Source organism: Lutra lutra, chromosome 12, assembly GCF_902655055.1.
Source record: "Lutra lutra chromosome 12, mLutLut1.2, whole genome shotgun sequence".
NCBI lineage: Eukaryota > Metazoa > Chordata > Mammalia > Carnivora > Mustelidae > Lutra > Lutra lutra.
This window is the reverse complement of record NC_062289.1, coordinates 65,749,106-65,764,527: the sequence shown is the minus strand read 5'-3', so window position 1 is coordinate 65,764,527 and position 15,422 is coordinate 65,749,106. Positions and strand designations below refer to the sequence as shown.

The 15,422-nt window shown below is 51.1% G+C and overlaps 2 protein-coding genes across 6 annotated transcripts; both read left to right on the top strand.

The window, feature by feature from the left end:
• Positions 1–1,334: 1,334 nt before the first annotated feature.
• Positions 1,335–2,604, top strand: VPREB3 (V-set pre-B cell surrogate light chain 3). 2 transcript variants are annotated; one of them, XM_047697815.1, is made up of 2 exons: positions 1,335–1,461; positions 2,170–2,604. In XM_047697815.1, the coding sequence occupies exons 1-2, from the start codon at positions 1,413–1,415 to the stop codon at positions 2,484–2,486; spliced, it is 366 nt and encodes a 121-aa protein (XP_047553771.1). In that variant the 5' UTR covers positions 1,335–1,412; the 3' UTR covers positions 2,487–2,604. The 2 variants fall into 2 exon arrangements, with proteins under 2 accessions (XP_047553771.1, XP_047553770.1); XM_047697814.1 differs by having other exon boundaries at positions 1,362–1,461; positions 2,218–2,604.
• Positions 2,605–4,287: 1,683 nt separating this feature from the next.
• On the top strand, positions 4,288–13,887 carry ZNF70 (zinc finger protein 70). Of its 4 annotated transcripts, none has more exons than XM_047698175.1 (2): positions 4,288–4,437; positions 7,489–13,887. In XM_047698175.1, exon 2 carries the CDS (start codon positions 7,558–7,560, stop codon positions 8,902–8,904), a length of 1,347 nt encoding a protein of 448 aa, XP_047554131.1. In that variant the 5' UTR covers positions 4,288–4,437; positions 7,489–7,557; the 3' UTR covers positions 8,905–13,887. The 4 variants fall into 4 exon arrangements, with proteins under 4 accessions (XP_047554131.1, XP_047554135.1, XP_047554133.1 ...); XM_047698179.1 differs by having other exon boundaries at positions 4,403–4,413; XM_047698177.1 differs by lacking the exon at positions 4,288–4,437 and adding an exon at positions 4,490–4,652.
• The last annotated feature ends 1,535 nt before the right edge of the window (positions 13,888–15,422 follow it).

Below are 15,422 nucleotides of genomic sequence, written 5' to 3'. Positions count from 1 at the left end.
GAGATTGCCTTTGAGAAAAGAGTTTGTTCCCCGCAGATCTCTAGAGCATGGGGCATGCGGCACCACAGAGGGACACATAGGGAAGCACCCACTGGGTCAGCAGGCAGAAGGCAAAAGAGAGAGCCCTGTAGTTTATTTTTTTTAAAAGATCTTATTTATTTATTTGACAGAGACACAACGAGAGAGAGAACACAAGCAGGGGGAGTGGGAGAGGGAGAAGCCGGCTTCCCATGGAGCAGGGAGCCCGGGACCTGGGATCATGACTCCAGCCGAAAGCAGATGCTTAACCGACTGAGCCACCCAGGCACCTTGGTCTGGCAAGTAAAGGAGCTGACCATGTCAAGTGCTAGTGAGGATGTCTCCGGACTTCTCCCACCCTCTGACAGGGGCGCAAGATCTATACAACCCCGTTGGGAACACTAGTAGTTATCTACTAGAGATAAATGCGCATGTTCCCTCCACCCAGCAACTTCTGTCCTGGGTGTCTACGAGAAGAAATGAGAACACAGGTGCACCAGCAGTTTTATTTGTAATGGCTAAAGACTGGAAAGCACCCAATTGTCTATTAACAGGAGAATGGCAAAGGTATGGCTTTGCGGTGGTCTATCCACATACAACTATGAGAATGAATTAGACACCGCAGTATACATATGGGTGACTCTTATAACGCTGAACAGAAGAAGGAGGAGCAACAGGAACACACTGCCATTCCCTAGAGTTGGCGTTCTAGAGCAAGCAAAATTGATCTAAGTGATTGAAATCAGAATGATGGTTACCCTTGGGGTTAGAGAGCCTGTTACTGATGGGGAAGGCACATGAGGGAGCCTTCTGTGGAGATGGAAACATTCTAAATTGTCATCTGAGTAGAGGTTGCAGGGTATAAGTATAAATAAAATTATCAAGCCAGGGGTGCCTGGGTAGTACAGTCGGTCGAGTATTTGACCCTTAGTTAAGGCTCAGGTGATGGTTTCAGGGTCATGGGATGGAGCCCCACATCGGGCTCCACGCTCAGCATAGAATCAGCTTCTCCTTCTCCCCCTGCTCCTCCCCTATTCTCTCTCTCTAAAATAAATAAATTAAAATATTAAGAAAATCATCAAGGCATACACTTAAAAATCTGTGTACCTTACCCTACGTGAGTTACACCTCAATAAAAAGGCATCTATCCACTATAATTACATGTGTATGTGTGGATTTCTGTTCTCAGGAGGCCCTGTGGGGCCAGGCCATTCACATTTGGAAAGATAGGGCCTGCCGTTGGGCCCCAGCCCCTGTACCCCCATGTCCCCACCCCCAGTCAATGGGCTGATTTGCATGCCTTGTCATGGTCCAGGGGCTTCCCCTGCTTGTGCTCTGAAGCACCTGGGACACTCCCAACAGAGCAACTCCTGTCTGCCTCCCTGCCTCTGGCCATGGCCTCCTGGCATCTGGCCCTCCTTCTGACTGGGACCCTCCTGTCTGGTAAGCTCCCCCAGGCCTGGCTCACCTGGGGTCAGGTGGGGGATGGCACGGGCTCCAAAAGGCCCCTGCAAGGAAACAGTGGGCAGTGGGAGGGTTCTAGAAGGGGCATTAAGGTGGAGGGGAGAACTGGCTACAAATAACTGCCCTAGATTTGGAGCATGTCACTTCTCGGTGTGGGCCTCAGTTTCCCCATTTGTGAATGGGGGATGAGCAGACTATTAGGATCCCTTCAGATTCTGATTATTTGGGGTCTCAGAAGAGATTGGAATTGGTCAGTCACCTTTTTAGTTTTTCACGTGGGAAGCTACCCCAAGGGCCTCAAAGACAAACTATCCTTGACAAGATTCCCAGCAGCCAGTTGTCTGAGGTTGACCTGAAGGATGGGACAGCCCAGGAGGCTTCCAGGTGGTGGCAGTAGCCAGAGTTTGGAAGAGCCAGTGTGACTGGGGTAAGGAATGGGGGCTGGCAGAGAAGGACCCAGAGGCCACCAGTCCCACACTCTGAACGCTAGGTGCTCAACGGAACACAGATTCTTGGGAACATAGCACAAATGAGGACTTGGGGGTTGTGAGATTTGTGCCCCACACATCTCAATTCTATGCACAGGTCTATGAGCCTTTCGGGAGTCAGAGTCTCCTTGGAGAGAGACCAAGCCTTTGCGGGGTGGGGACAGGAAGAAAGGAGCCCACGAGTCTCTCTCTCTCTCAGTCTCTCAGCCAGGCTTGCCCCGGCCAGATGCACTGCTGGTCTTTCCAGGCCAAGTGGCCCAACTCTCCTGCATGCTCAGCCCCCACCATGCCACCATCGGGGAGTACGGCGTGTCTTGGTATCAGCAACGGGCAGGCAGTGCCCCCCGATACCTCCTCTACTACCGTTCAGAGGACAACTACCACCGGCCCCCTGACATCCCTGACCGCTTCTCAGCAGCCACAGACGCCGCCCACAATGCCTGCATCCTGACCATCAGCCCTGTGCAGCCCGAGGACGACGCAGATTATTACTGTTCTGTGGCTTACACATCCTAGGGGTGGAGCGTGGGCTTCTTTTCTGCCTCTCATCCCTGCACTCTGATCTTGGGCCCCCCTCTTTCTCCAAACCTTGAACTTTCTCCTCTGTAAAATGGGTTAACAATATTAAACATGTAAAAAAAAATAATATCAAGCACATGAACAGTAACTATTCTGAAGGCCATGAAATTCCTGCTGAAAAAGTGACTGGGAGTGTGGGGGTAGGGATTCTGGGGATTGTTACAGAAGAGGAAGCACCTGAGATCCTTGGGGCGGGGTCCAGACTCTCCACTGGCCCCCAGGGGGCTTAGACTGGTGGCCTGGGCTTCCTGTGACCTGAGGAGCTGGAGGAAGAGAAAAAGGAACCAGCTCTTGCTGCTCCTAGCTCTGCATGGCTGGTTGTGGTTCAGCGCTCAAGAGGTGGCTGGACTGGGTCCTTATGGAGCGCCTGCTTACTCCTTGATGGGGCATGGAGGAGGTATGAGTATGTATGTGGGGTGGGGCCACTCGGAGGCACCCCAGAGCTTGGACAGAGGGTGCTCATTGCAGGTGGCAGCATCTCTATCTTTCTAAGTGTTTTATTTATTTATTTATTTATTTATTTATTTATTTATTTATTTGACAGAAAGAGATCACAAGTAGGCAGAGCAGCAGGCAGAGGGAGAGGAAGAAGCAGGCTCCCCGCTGAGCAGGGAGTCTGATGTGGGATCCGATCCCACTACCCTGGCATCATGACCTGAGCTGAAGGCAGCCGCTTAACTGACTGAGCCACCAGGTGCCCCTGGGCAGCATCTCTCCCATTAGGAATGTGTGTTCTATTGGTCACCAGTGGTAGGCCCGTGCCCCTTTCCCTAACCAGTTCTCCCACAGGCGGGGAAGGCTGTACCTGAGCAACTGGGCCGAGTGGGGGGCACTGGGTGGGGGAGCAATCCTTATTAGAAGCAGAGCTGAGCGTCTGGGTGTGTGGTGGAGGTTGAGAGGTGTTGGAGCGGGCTTCAAAAACACACTGTTTGGGCGCCTGGGTGGCTCAGTGGGTTAAGCCGCTGCCTTCGGCTCAGGTCATGATCTCAGAGTCCTGGGATCGAGTCCCGCATCGGGCTCTCTGCTCGGCGGGGAGCCTGCTTCCTCCTGTCTCTCTGCCTGCCTCTCTGCCTGCTTGTGATCTCTCTCTGTCAAATAAATAAATAAAATCTTTAAAAAAAAAAATCTCTAAAAAACACACTGTTCTTCCCTCCTGGTTCTTTTAAGAGGCGCCTATGTCTGGAGGTCATCCCTCACATGCACTGGAGTTCCGGGTCTCCAGGGTCCAGCCTCCACTTCCAGCTGTCTCCTGGGCCCTCACTCGGCCCCTTCTCGCCTGTCTCTGCTGGTACCAGCTCGGGCAGGCAGGACCTGGGTTACCCAGGAAGGGTGAATCATGCAGGACCCCTGGGCCTGCGCGGGGTGATAGGCTCCACAGCTCTAGGAACCCCTTCCCTTCTCCCGAAGACCCCCGCCGCCCGCGTGGCCTCTGGCTCGCCCCCACCGCAGGGCACGTGCAGCGGGAACTTGGCCCCCTGCCTGCGGCTCTACGCCCGTCCGCCCGCCCTTCCCGGCCTCAGTTGCCTCTTCTGCACTCCCGCCAACGGCTAACCAGCTGTCTCCCCCAAAACCAGGATTTGTTCTGGGAACCGCCCAGAGACCACCAGTCCCAGCCCTGGAACCTAGAGTCGTGGCGCCTAAGTTCGCGGACGCCAGGTGCCGCCGGAGCATCGAGACGTAGGGACCTCCACACGGCCTAGAGCGGTCCCGGAAGTGCCCGCGGGTGGGAGGCGGGGCTCCCGGCGCTCGGGCCGCCGCGGGCTCCGCGTCAGCAGCTGCCTCTGAGCGAGGCCGGGTCGGCCGCGGGTTGGAGCAGCTCTGGTGCGGCCACGCCCCGCCCGCCCGCGGCCCCGCCCCGGCCCAGGTGAGCAGCCCCGCCCCGGCCCAGGTGAGTGGCTCCGCACCAGCCAGTGTGACCACCTGTCTCTCCGGTGGCCCTGGGTGTGGGCGTCCTCCATCGGTGGGAAGCCTGTAGGGGCTCCGCGTCGCCGCCCAAGCGGCGTGTGCGTGTCCGCAGCCGCCCGCGGGCCTCCAGCCAGGAAACCCTGACGGGACCGAGGGTCTCCCGGGTGCCCAGGCCTGGAGGGCTCCCCGAAGCATAGGGTGAGCATACAGGAGAAGCCAAGGAAGGCCTCGAGAGAGGTGGGAAGTTGGGGTTCCAGACCTTGGGATCTTCGGTCCCAAAATATTTAAGACATTGTTGAGGACAGATAAAGGATCGCCAACTTTGTAAACAGCGTGGAGACTTAAGCATGTAGGTGGTCTATAGTGGGAATGGGAAACCCCTAAGGAGGGAACCTTGGAAACATCAGGATTTAACAGGTGGGTGGAAGAAGAGTTGTAATCACAGATGCCAAGAAAAAGGGATCGGAGAGCATTAAAACGGGGAGTGGGAGAAAGAACTTTCATAAATGAAGGGAATAAAGAAGGAGGTGGGAAAGGGGGTGGGGGGGCTCAAAATCTTGAGGCGTTCAGGTATGCAAGGTGGGTTTAATGGCAGGGTAGACCCGTTTTATCACATCTTCCAGGTTTTCAAGAGAAAGCCTGAAACCTACAGAGTTTCCAATATTGGCAGCTAAGTCAAACAAAAAGAAAAGGTTCCAACTCTTTCCCGAGCCAAACAAAACGCGTCTGTAGCAGGATCCTCAGGCTGCCAATTTGCAACTTCTGAAATGAAGGGTTTTGAGAAGGGAGCTTTTGGTGAGCACTGCCAAAAGGGGTGGGAAAGTGAGGTCTGAGAAGAGAGGGATTGGCCATAAGGAGGTCACTGGATGGAAGAGCTGAAGATGCTGAAGTCCCAGCTGGAATTGGAAACTTGAAATTTGTCTCAGTGCAGTACACAGTCCTATGATTTTCTTTGGCAACATTTAACATCTTAGGAGGAATTGACGGAGAGCTTTGGTATTTGGCGGCTGGTTGCAGCAGGGCAAGGAGGTGAGGAACGTGATGCTGGTCAGTGTCTATGGTTCGATCCACAATAGAGTCTAAGCTAGACAGGAAAGGGTGGACTAGAAGTGGAGAGCCAAGATGAAATCAGTGGGTTGTTAGACCCAATGAGATCAATCTAGAGAACCTGAAGAATGGGAGATTCTGGTTGCTGAAGAAGAGGGGAAGGGGAGATAAGTGATCAAAGAATTTTTGAGAATACTTCAGTTCTGTGCTTTTTTTCCACACCTGGCCTTCGTATCACCTGATTATTCATTAAAAAAAAAATCGTTTCCAAATAGAAATGAGTTCCATTGCAACTATGCTGATTAATTTAGTGTGTTTTTGAGCTGCTTGTCTATGCTTCAGTGTATTGCTAATAGTACCTTTGTATATAGAATTGTGAGGATTAAATGCACATGTGCTTATAGAAGGTCTAGTAGTGCCTAGCACATAGTAGATGCTCAATAAACACGAGCTATTATCGTTATGATTCCTGGGGTTTCCCTTCAGCTTGCACAGCAATTTCTGTTTCTTTTTTTTTTTTTAAGATTTTATTTTTTATTTATTTGACAGAAAGAGAGAGATCACAAGTAGGCAAAGGGGAAGGCAGAGAAAGAGGGGGAAGGAGGCTCCCTGCTGAGCAGAGAGCCCGATACAGGGCTCGATCCCAGGACCCTGAGATCATGACCTGAGCTGAAGACAGGGGGTTAACCTACTGAGCCACCCAGGCGCCCCTTGCACAGCAATTTCTGAATGAGGTCCCGAGAGGCTCCCTCGGAGGCCACCACAGTGGAGTGGGGAGTGTTCTGGGATCCGTCCATGTCCCTATGAAAACAACCCCCATTAACTGGAGCACCTCTGCTTTTATCTTTTATTTATTTGTATCTCCCAGATGATTTATTTGAATAGAGTTCTGTGCCCCCCTCCCCTCAAAAAAGTGTAGCCACCAGTTCTAGCAGGAAAACATGACTTTTCTTCCATTCAGTCACGTATTTATGCAACCACTGTGTGTGGAGATTGTCCTGTTGTGCTGGGGGCTGGGGGCTTCACGTTGAAGGAGCACAGTACTTTCCCCCAGGGAACTCTCAGGCAGCATGTTTGCCATCCAGGGTTGTGAGTGCTTTGATGGACATGTGCACCGAGCTCTGCAGGTCCCTGAGCCTGAGATCACAAGACTTAGGGTACAGAAAAAGGGACAATAAGACTGAGTCTGGGAAGATGAGCCAGTGGCAATCTGAGACGGGAGGGGAACCTGTTAGGAGGATGAAGCAGCAGCTAGGGCTATGTGGAAGGAGAGGCTGGAGCTGGGGCTGGGGCGGCTAGCGCAAAGGGCTTTGTGAAGGCTTTGGGCTGCCGCGAGATCCTGAGGCAGATGATCGGGCCTGTGTTTGGGGTATTTGACGCTGGTGTCAAGGTAGAAAACAGACCTGAGGGAGGAGTAGAAGCTGGGGGTTGGTGGTCATTTGGGCGGTGAGCATTGAAGTGATCCTGGGGAATTGCATGAGGCCTGAGCTGCAGACTGACGGAGAGACAAAGACCTCTTAATAGAGCCTCAGGAAATAGACAGACTAGACGTATGGGGTGAGAGAGGGGGAAGGTCTAGGCTGACTCCCAGAGTTGTGGCTTGGGCACCTGATTAGAGGGGCTGCAGCTAACCTAGTAGAGGAGGGAAGTTTGTACTCTCTCAAAAACTGCCATTGTCAAGATCCTCCATTAGCCAGAATCTTGCCCCCTTTCCACAGTGGCTCCACTTTTGTTCTCGTCTACCTTTCTGAACACCTTCAGTCTTTTTAGAATCTAGATCCCATGGTATAGCACTTGATTCTGTCCATCTTCTTTGTAGTGTTTCTGATAAATCAGACTTGTCTCTAACTCAGTGGGGTTCATCTCAAGGGCCAGTTTGGATCTTATAGCTATTTTGTTTGGTCCACGATAGATTCTGGCACAGGCAGGAGGTACGTCCTAGGTGCCTGATCTGCAGACTTGACAATGTCCCTTGTTTTCTTCTCAGATTGGGAGAACAGTAAATGCTCTTAAGAAGACGATCTTTCAAGAAATACAGTCATTGGGGTATTCCCCAATGGAGGTTCCCCCAGCAGCCAAGTTTGGTGAGACCTTTGTGTTTGGGGACAGCTTAGAGATGCAGCAAGGACTCTTCCCAGAGGAGGACCTGGGGGACCCTTTTCTTCAGGAAAGAGGTTTAGAGCAAATGGCTGTTATTTATAAGGAGATCCCTCTCGGGGAGCAAGACGAGGAACATGACGATTATGAGGGCAATTTCAGCCTATGCTCAAGCCCTGTTCAGCATCAGAGTACCCCCCCGGTGAACAGACCCCAGGATGATGACATCTTCAGCCCAACCTTCTTCCAGAAATCAGACCTTAGTATGTGTCAGATAATCCACAGTGGAGAGGAACCCAGTAAACACAATTGTGAGAAGGTGAACAGGGCACACTCAGGACCTAACGAGCCTCACAGAACTGCACCACCCACAAAACCCTATGCATGTCGGGAATGTGGAAAGGCCTTCAGCCAGAGCTCACACCTCCTCAGGCACCTGGTGATTCACACCGGGGAGAAGCCCTATGAGTGCTGTGAGTGTGGGAAGGCCTTCAGCCAGAGCTCACACCTTCTCAGACATCAGATCATCCACACTGGGGAGAAGCCCTACGAATGCCGGGAATGCGGAAAAGCCTTTCGCCAGAGCTCAGCCCTCACGCAACACCAGAAAACCCACACTGGAAAGAGACCGTACGAATGTAGGGAATGTGGGAAGGATTTCAGCCGGAGCTCAAGTCTCAGAAAACACGAGAGAATCCATACAGGAGAGAAACCTTATCAGTGTAAGGAATGTGGGAAATCCTTCAACCAGAGCTCCGGCCTGAGCCAGCATCGGAAAATCCACACGCTCAAGAAACCTCACGAATGCGATCTCTGTGGGAAAGCCTTTTGTCACAGGTCCCACCTCATTCGGCACCAGAGGATTCACACTGGGAAGAAACCTTACAAATGTGAAGAGTGTGGGAAGGCCTTCAGCCAGAGCTCCAACCTCATTGAACATCGTAAGACCCACACCGGTGAAAAACCCTACAAATGCCATAAGTGTGGGAAAGCTTTCAGCCAGAGCTCCTCCCTCATTGAGCACCAGCGCATCCACACTGGGGAGAAGCCCTATGAGTGTAGCCAGTGTGGGAAGGCCTTCTGCCACAGCTCTGCCCTCATTCAGCACCAGAGAATCCACACCGGAAAAAAACCTTACGCATGTAACGAGTGTGGCAAAGCCTTCCGGCACAGGTCAGCCCTTATTGAGCACTATAAAACCCACACCAGAGAGAAGCCCTACGAGTGTAACAAATGTGGCAAGTCCTTCAGGGGAAGCTCACACCTTATTCGGCATCAGAAAATCCATGCTGGGGAGAAGCTCTAGAAGGAGGAACTCACACCAAAGCTTGAGACCCTTTCCCAGATGGAGCCCACACCCCATCGCCTTGTCTGAAAGACCCTGCCCACCTCCCTTGATCCCAGGGCCAAATGGAAATGTGCCACCCCCAGCGCTTCTGGCCACACACGCTAGCAGCCAGGCCCCCTCACGGACCCCCGGGTGCCCCACATGCAGCCGGTTTACTGAGTGGCAGGGAGAGTGGAGTAATGGGAAGGCCCCTGAAACAGAGGCACACCCCAAAAGAGACCTGCCCTTCAAGTCATTCACATTTGACTCCCAAGCCTGGGAGATTGGGTTTTGCCATCTCTTTGCCTTTGTCAAAATCCAGAAGAATAAACAGAGGGAGAAAGTTGAGTGAAACACACAAAAATGTCAGATGGACTCTTTAACATCAGCTGCCGTCTGGCACTTTGAGAAGACAGAACTGTGCTCACAGTCCAAATCCGCTAAAGAAAAATGAATCCGGAAGTAGATAGGTTAACAGCAAAATGGAATCTTCCACCTGGCTTGAGCATTGGCAGGGATAACCAACAACAGGTTACAGAAGAAAGGGAGGGTCTGAAAGGACTCATTCTGGGGTTGGGGAAGAGGGTGGCAAGCCCCTGGCATGGTCTCTTGATCCCTGTTCTGGGTTAGTTAAGAATAGTTTCTGGTGGATGGCTCTTTCATAGGATGGTAGAGGTTTGGTCCTGTAGGCCAGAGGACATTTGACCTTGGCTTTGACTCAGCCTGGCCTAAGGCATTAGTGCCCTCCAGTTATAACCTCTCCACAAGACCTAAGGCTCCCCAGACCACAGCATGCCTCAGTCGGCCCCATGGCTGGTTTCTGGTCCAGTGGCTCTGCAGTGCTGGGGGACATGGGAAGCACGGCCATCCAGTCAGAGGTCCCAGTTCAGATCCCAGTTCCACTCCTCCTACTTGTGTGACCTTGAGGAAACTCCAAGGCTCTGTTTCTCAATCTATGAGATGGGGCTATTGGGACCTGGCTGACTCCTGTTCAGAATGAAACCAGCCAGGAAGTGCTTTGGCAACTGGCAGTTGAGGATGGAGACTCAGAGGGACCCTTGCCCTACCCAGAGATCTATTTCCTAAAGGCAGGAGAGGCACCCCTGCTGGTTCCCTGGATGCCAGGGCCTGCAGCCCACCCTCTCGTGGAACCGGGGCTCAGGCTTTCCATCACCCCCTCTAACCTGCTCCCGGGGCTGTGGGTGCCCTGTGGGGCCACCTCCCACACAGGGACCCTTTCCAGATGTCATCCTGAAGCTCTCCCCAGCATCAGTGTGGTCTGTGCGGCCTGTGTCCCCATGCTTCTCTCCTCTCCTCAGGCTTTGCTCAAAAAGTACCATTGCCTGCTGCCTGCCTAGACCAATTCGGTTGGCATCCCCAGAGGTGGGGCTCAGACAGTGGTATGTTTTTAAAGCTCCCTAGGTGATTAGAATGTTCTAGTACATAGCCAGGGTGTGAGCCCTATGCTAGGCATCGTAAGACTCCAGCGTCTCCCAAATGTGCTTGGCATGAGCAGAGTTTGAAGGTGGCCATTCTATCTCAGTCCCCATGCCTCCCTTCTGCCAGGAATCGGCATGGGCCGCACCGGGGTGTCTGGCTGGTTGAGAGGTGTCTGGCCCTGGTCCTTGGGCCTTCATGTGTCCACCGGGATCTCTTTGGTACTGCCTTCCCCCAGGCTCCTCAGTGCCAGTCTGAGCGATTCTGAAATTTTCCAAAAGTTTATGGCTGGGATCCCATGATCATGGGAATACTGGCTGTTTCAGCTCAGCTTGGCGGTCATGTATTGTTTTGATGAATACAAATGGACAAGTAATGGTTACTTAGTAAGTGGAGCTTGGCAGGCTGGAGACTTTAAAAGGCCAGCTCTCCAGCTGGGGGGATGACAGCAGGCGTCCCAGCCATGGGGACAGTAGCTGCTCCTTTCCAGCTCCTCTCTGTTGCATGAATGTGTGAAACCTCGAGCCAGCACCCGGGTCTCCTAGAACCTACCATACCACCAGCTAGACCAGCCTGACCAGCTGGCCCCACGTATTGTGGGCAGGTGGCCTGCACTGAGGGTCTGCAGTCACTTACTAAAAGTGCAGAGAGAATTGAGACCCCTGCTCAGCGTGGGTGGAACATCACCCTCCCCCACAAGATCTACCTCCTTGGCACCCCCATTTGGCCTCGCCTTGGCCAGGCCTGTCCTCACCTGGCAGTCATCAGTTTCCTACCTTTGATGTCTCTCCGTGTGCTTCTGCACACACCGGCCAAATTGATTTTTCTAAAGCATCTTTTTGCACATGCCACCACTTTCCTTAAAACCAACCCTCGGGCTGTTCTGCAGATAAGCCCCCATTTCAGCCAATCTGGCTTGCTCCTTTGGAACAGACCACAGGGGCTTCAGGCCACCCTGCCTGGACACTCCCTTGTCTCCCGGCTTCCCTTAGCTTATTTTATGCCCTTCTTGTGTTTTGGGATATGCACTTTTTCCTGTTCCTCATCCCCCGACCCCCGTCTCCTCCTTCCTCTTGACAATTTATGTAACATTGAGACCCCCTTTTCAGAAGGGTGGACAGATTCTCCCATAATGGTGGAACCAGGTACTTTTCAAAGACTGAGCAGGACCTAGTCCCTTCTGTTCGCATTCCTTCACCATTTTATATATTTTCAAATCTTTCAATTTATTTAGGTTCTGGAACAGTATAGTATTACAAGAGAACATCCTGGTAATATTTTAACCGTCCTTGGATTTAGTTGTTGTTTTTGTCTTACTTTTTTCTTTTTTTCCTTCTAATGGCAGATGTTGAGTGTTATAAAGCTCCGGCTTTCAGTTTTATTGACTAATTGGATGGTTTTGTCCAAGTTTATGTATTGTCTGCTCTTTTTTTTTTAACTTCATATTTTATATTTCTGAATTTATTTAGCTATAGCTAATCATATTTTTAATGTTTCTAGTAAATGCAAGTACTCTGGTCTAGGTCTTTTTTCTTAGAGCTTTTTCTGCACTCTTTCAACTTGACACATGCAAGTTCTTGTTACCGTACGAGGAATTGCCTTTTGGCCCAAGGGTTGTTATTTTTTCTGTACTTCCAAGTGATGAGTGCATAGGTCATTGCCATTCTTTCTTACTGTGCTGTGGTATCAACATTTCTAAGTGTCCATAGAATGACGCTGGGCCTGAAGATACGATCGGTTTTTATAAAGCATTTGTGTACTCTCAAGAAATGGGTTTGTACTCCATCCGTTCTATTTGTTAACTTGTTTTTAAATTACTTTATTCAAGTTCACACTTTCTCTGTTGTTTACTTTACATTTCTTAACCTGGGGTCTGCATACCGCCCAGGAGTCCAGGAGCACGCAGGTCTATTGTAGAGTCGGCATAGGGGGTGGAACAAAGCTGGGGGTTATGAACGTGAATGGATTGTTCGGGGTCGGGGGGTGGGGGGACATGTAGCATTCCCCACATTCTGGAAAGGCTCTGTGAGCCCCAAAACAGTTAGGAGCACTCACTGACATGATCAGATTGTAGTCTGATTTTGTGTTTTTTACTTTTTATTTCTGTTTCACTTCAGTTGTTTCTATTTTATGTTCATTGTTGTAATGTTAGATGTGATCTGCAGTTTTCTCAAATCCTTTTTGAGAAACAGGGTATCACTAAGTAAGTACCAGGATATTTGGAGCATATATATTTAATAGTACTATATTGAAAAATTGTGCCTTTCTCTGCCCTCTTTGCCTCTTTGAATGTTTCTAGCTTACATTTTTCTTTTCCAGATACCATAATTGAAGCCCCTTGCTTTTTTTCAATTTGCATCTGCATGAGAGTTGCTTTCACTCAGCATTTTATTTTCAAAATTTGTGTATATATTTTGCTGTATAACTTATAAACAGCAAAGTGTTGGATTTTATTTTCTGATTCTGTAATTCTTTTTCTTTTTATGCAAGAAGTACTCATATCACAATTTAGAGTAAGTCATAATTTATCTTCATGCCTATGTTTTTATATAGATGAACTCACTTAACCCAGAAGAGGCCATGCTCATTTAAGCCCCATCTCTAGGAGTTATTCGCCACATGTGGAGTATTATTTCTGGGGATCCTGAGGGTCTGTCGTCGGGCACACCTGCTCCTTCCTGCCTTGGTCAATGCCAGGTTCTGTCCTGAGCCCACTCTTGAAGTCAGCCTCTGGCTGCAACGCACCTGGCTGATACCCCCTCACAGCCCTTTGGAACTCAGAGGAGTCAGACATACAAACCTGCATGGCAAACTGGGGGCAAAGAGGATTGAAATATTTCAATTTTTGATTCTCACTCCCAAAGTTCTTTCAACATAACTTGGAATGGTACATTGTGGCTTACTTTTTAGAAGAAACTGCCAGATGTAGCAAAGAATTAGACCTCACAGATCCCTCCCCACACTCCTGAAGTCAACATGTATAGTCATCTGGACGAGAAGCGGGAACCCCGATTGCATAACCCCCATCCCCATCACCTCTCTGTCCCAGGTGGCTTCCCTGGTCAGCCTTCCCCCTTCCCCTTCTCCTGTGGTGGTAGGGGGAAGCACTGTCACAATTGCAGAGGCTCAAGAATATGGTCACTTGGCCCCTCCTGTGGCAGGTGGGGAAACAGAGGCCATGACTATAGCATAAGTGAGGTGCTTTGGTGTCAGATCTCCCCGGCAGCTGTGGGAAGGAAGAATTCTGGAGGTTCTGCTGCAGCCTTGGGCAGCTCTTGGCAGGACTTTTCAGGTGGCAAGTGGTTTAGTCACCACAGTCCAAAGTGAAAACCAAGTATTCTCTGTCTGCTTGGAGCTGCTCAGCCCTTGAGGACAAGTGGACGTTCGCCAACGTCACAAAAGGTAGATATATGTATTTGCCAGAATGCCAATGCACAGAATTACTGGGGATGGGGAAAGAGAAGCCCTTTTCTTGTCGGAGAACCCCATCTTCAGTATCTAATGACCCAGGCCACTGCATCAGAAGGCTGCCTGGTGAGTGCGGAATTGGGGTGTCAGGACATGGACCATGCCTACTGCACCAGAGGCCATAACCCTTGCACACACTCAGAATGCTGGTGGGGAGCACATTGCTGAAGACCGTCCAGGGTCCACGGCCTCCCCCCTGGGGGTTGCCTGCCTTCTGAGGTCCAGAAGTGCCTTCTGGTGGCCGCCTACAAACACGTGAAATGTTGTTACCAGAGCTCCCCAAGTGAAGTGTCTTTCAGTCCCCGCTTCCCTTTACCAACACCCTTAGCCAGGCTTCACCTTCTTCCTGGAGATCACTGGAAGTACCACCGTTTCTGCCTTCTGGACCTCACTTAGGTCTTCCAGGTCCTGGAACCCCTGAAGTGAGAGTGAGTCACAAACAGCCAAATAATAACGTGCTCCTTATGTAACCCTCACATTGCCTCTTGGAAAAGGAAGTGGTCCCTTGTGTGGTTCTGGGTGGGTCTTCTCACATGGCTGCAGGCACCCCCAAAAGTGAAGAGCTGTCCTAGGCTTGTGCTGGGGGTGGAAAGGGGGCACAGTTGCCTTCCTGGAGGCTGGTGGGGGTTTGTGTGGGTCTTCTAAATAAAGCCCAATGCCTCTCCCTCCCTCTGATGGCCCATCTTGGGAGTTCCCCTATAGGGGCCTCCCTCTCTGCCCATCTTCCTTTTTACCTGAGTCCTGGAGGGGAGGGACCTGCCACCATGTCTCAAGGTGGGCTGGAGACTGGAGCCTGTGCTGTGTGAAGGGGACTTACTTCTGCCTGTTGTGCATAGCAAGGGTTTTTTGTTTTTTTGTTTTTTTTTTTTTTTTTTTTTTTTTTTTTTCAGCACACATTCACCTGTTCTTCTCTCCGGACTTGCTGATCTCAAGCCAAGAGCCAGACACCACCTCCTCTCCTGCCTTCTCATTCACTCTTTCCCACCCCAAGTCTGGGCCTTACTCTCTCAAGGCTACTTCCTCCTGTCACTTGATTGCTCCTACTCAGGGCTGCTGCTGTCCACCGCTGGCCCACTGCAGGGCCTCCCACCACTGACCTGACTTCCCCTCCATGTCCGAGTGATCATTCTGACTCAGTCGGATGGGGTCACTCCCTTCCTCAAACACCTCTGTTGGTTTCTTTCTTTCTTTTTTTAAAAAGATTTTATTTATTTATATAACAGAGATCACAAGTAGGCAGAGAGGCAGGCAGAGAGAGAGGAGGAAGCAGGCTCCCTGCTAAGCAGAGAGTCTGATGTGGGGCTCCATCCCAGGACCCTGAGATCACGACCTGAGCCAAAGGCAGAGGCTTTAACCCACTGAGCCACCCAGGTACCCCAACCCCTGTTGGTTTCTATGTAAACCTCTGCTGAGGCCGGCCTGTAGGCCCTTCCAGACATGACCCTTCGTCCTCACCCAGGCCCTCCATGCCCCCGCCATGCTGAACCCTATGTTCCCAAACATGCCTTCCTTTGGCAGGAAGAAAGGAAGGGTGCCCTTTGGGGGACCATTGTCTCCCAACCACAGAAAGAACATGGGCTGAAGATGGGGCA

Bases quoted from the DNA above. Each gene is read 5' to 3' on its own strand.
- ZNF70 (XM_047698175.1), top strand. From the start codon at position 7,558: ATGGAGGTTCCCCCAGCAGCCAAGTTTGGTGAGACCTTTGTGTTTGGG.
- VPREB3 (XM_047697815.1), top strand. From the start codon at position 1,413: ATGGCCTCCTGGCATCTGGCCCTCCTTCTGACTGGGACCCTCCTGTCT. The intron at 1,462-2,169 runs GTAAGCTCCCCC...TCTCTCTCTCAG, and splicing joins GACTGGGACCCTCCTGTCTG to TCTCTCAGCCAGGCTTGCCC.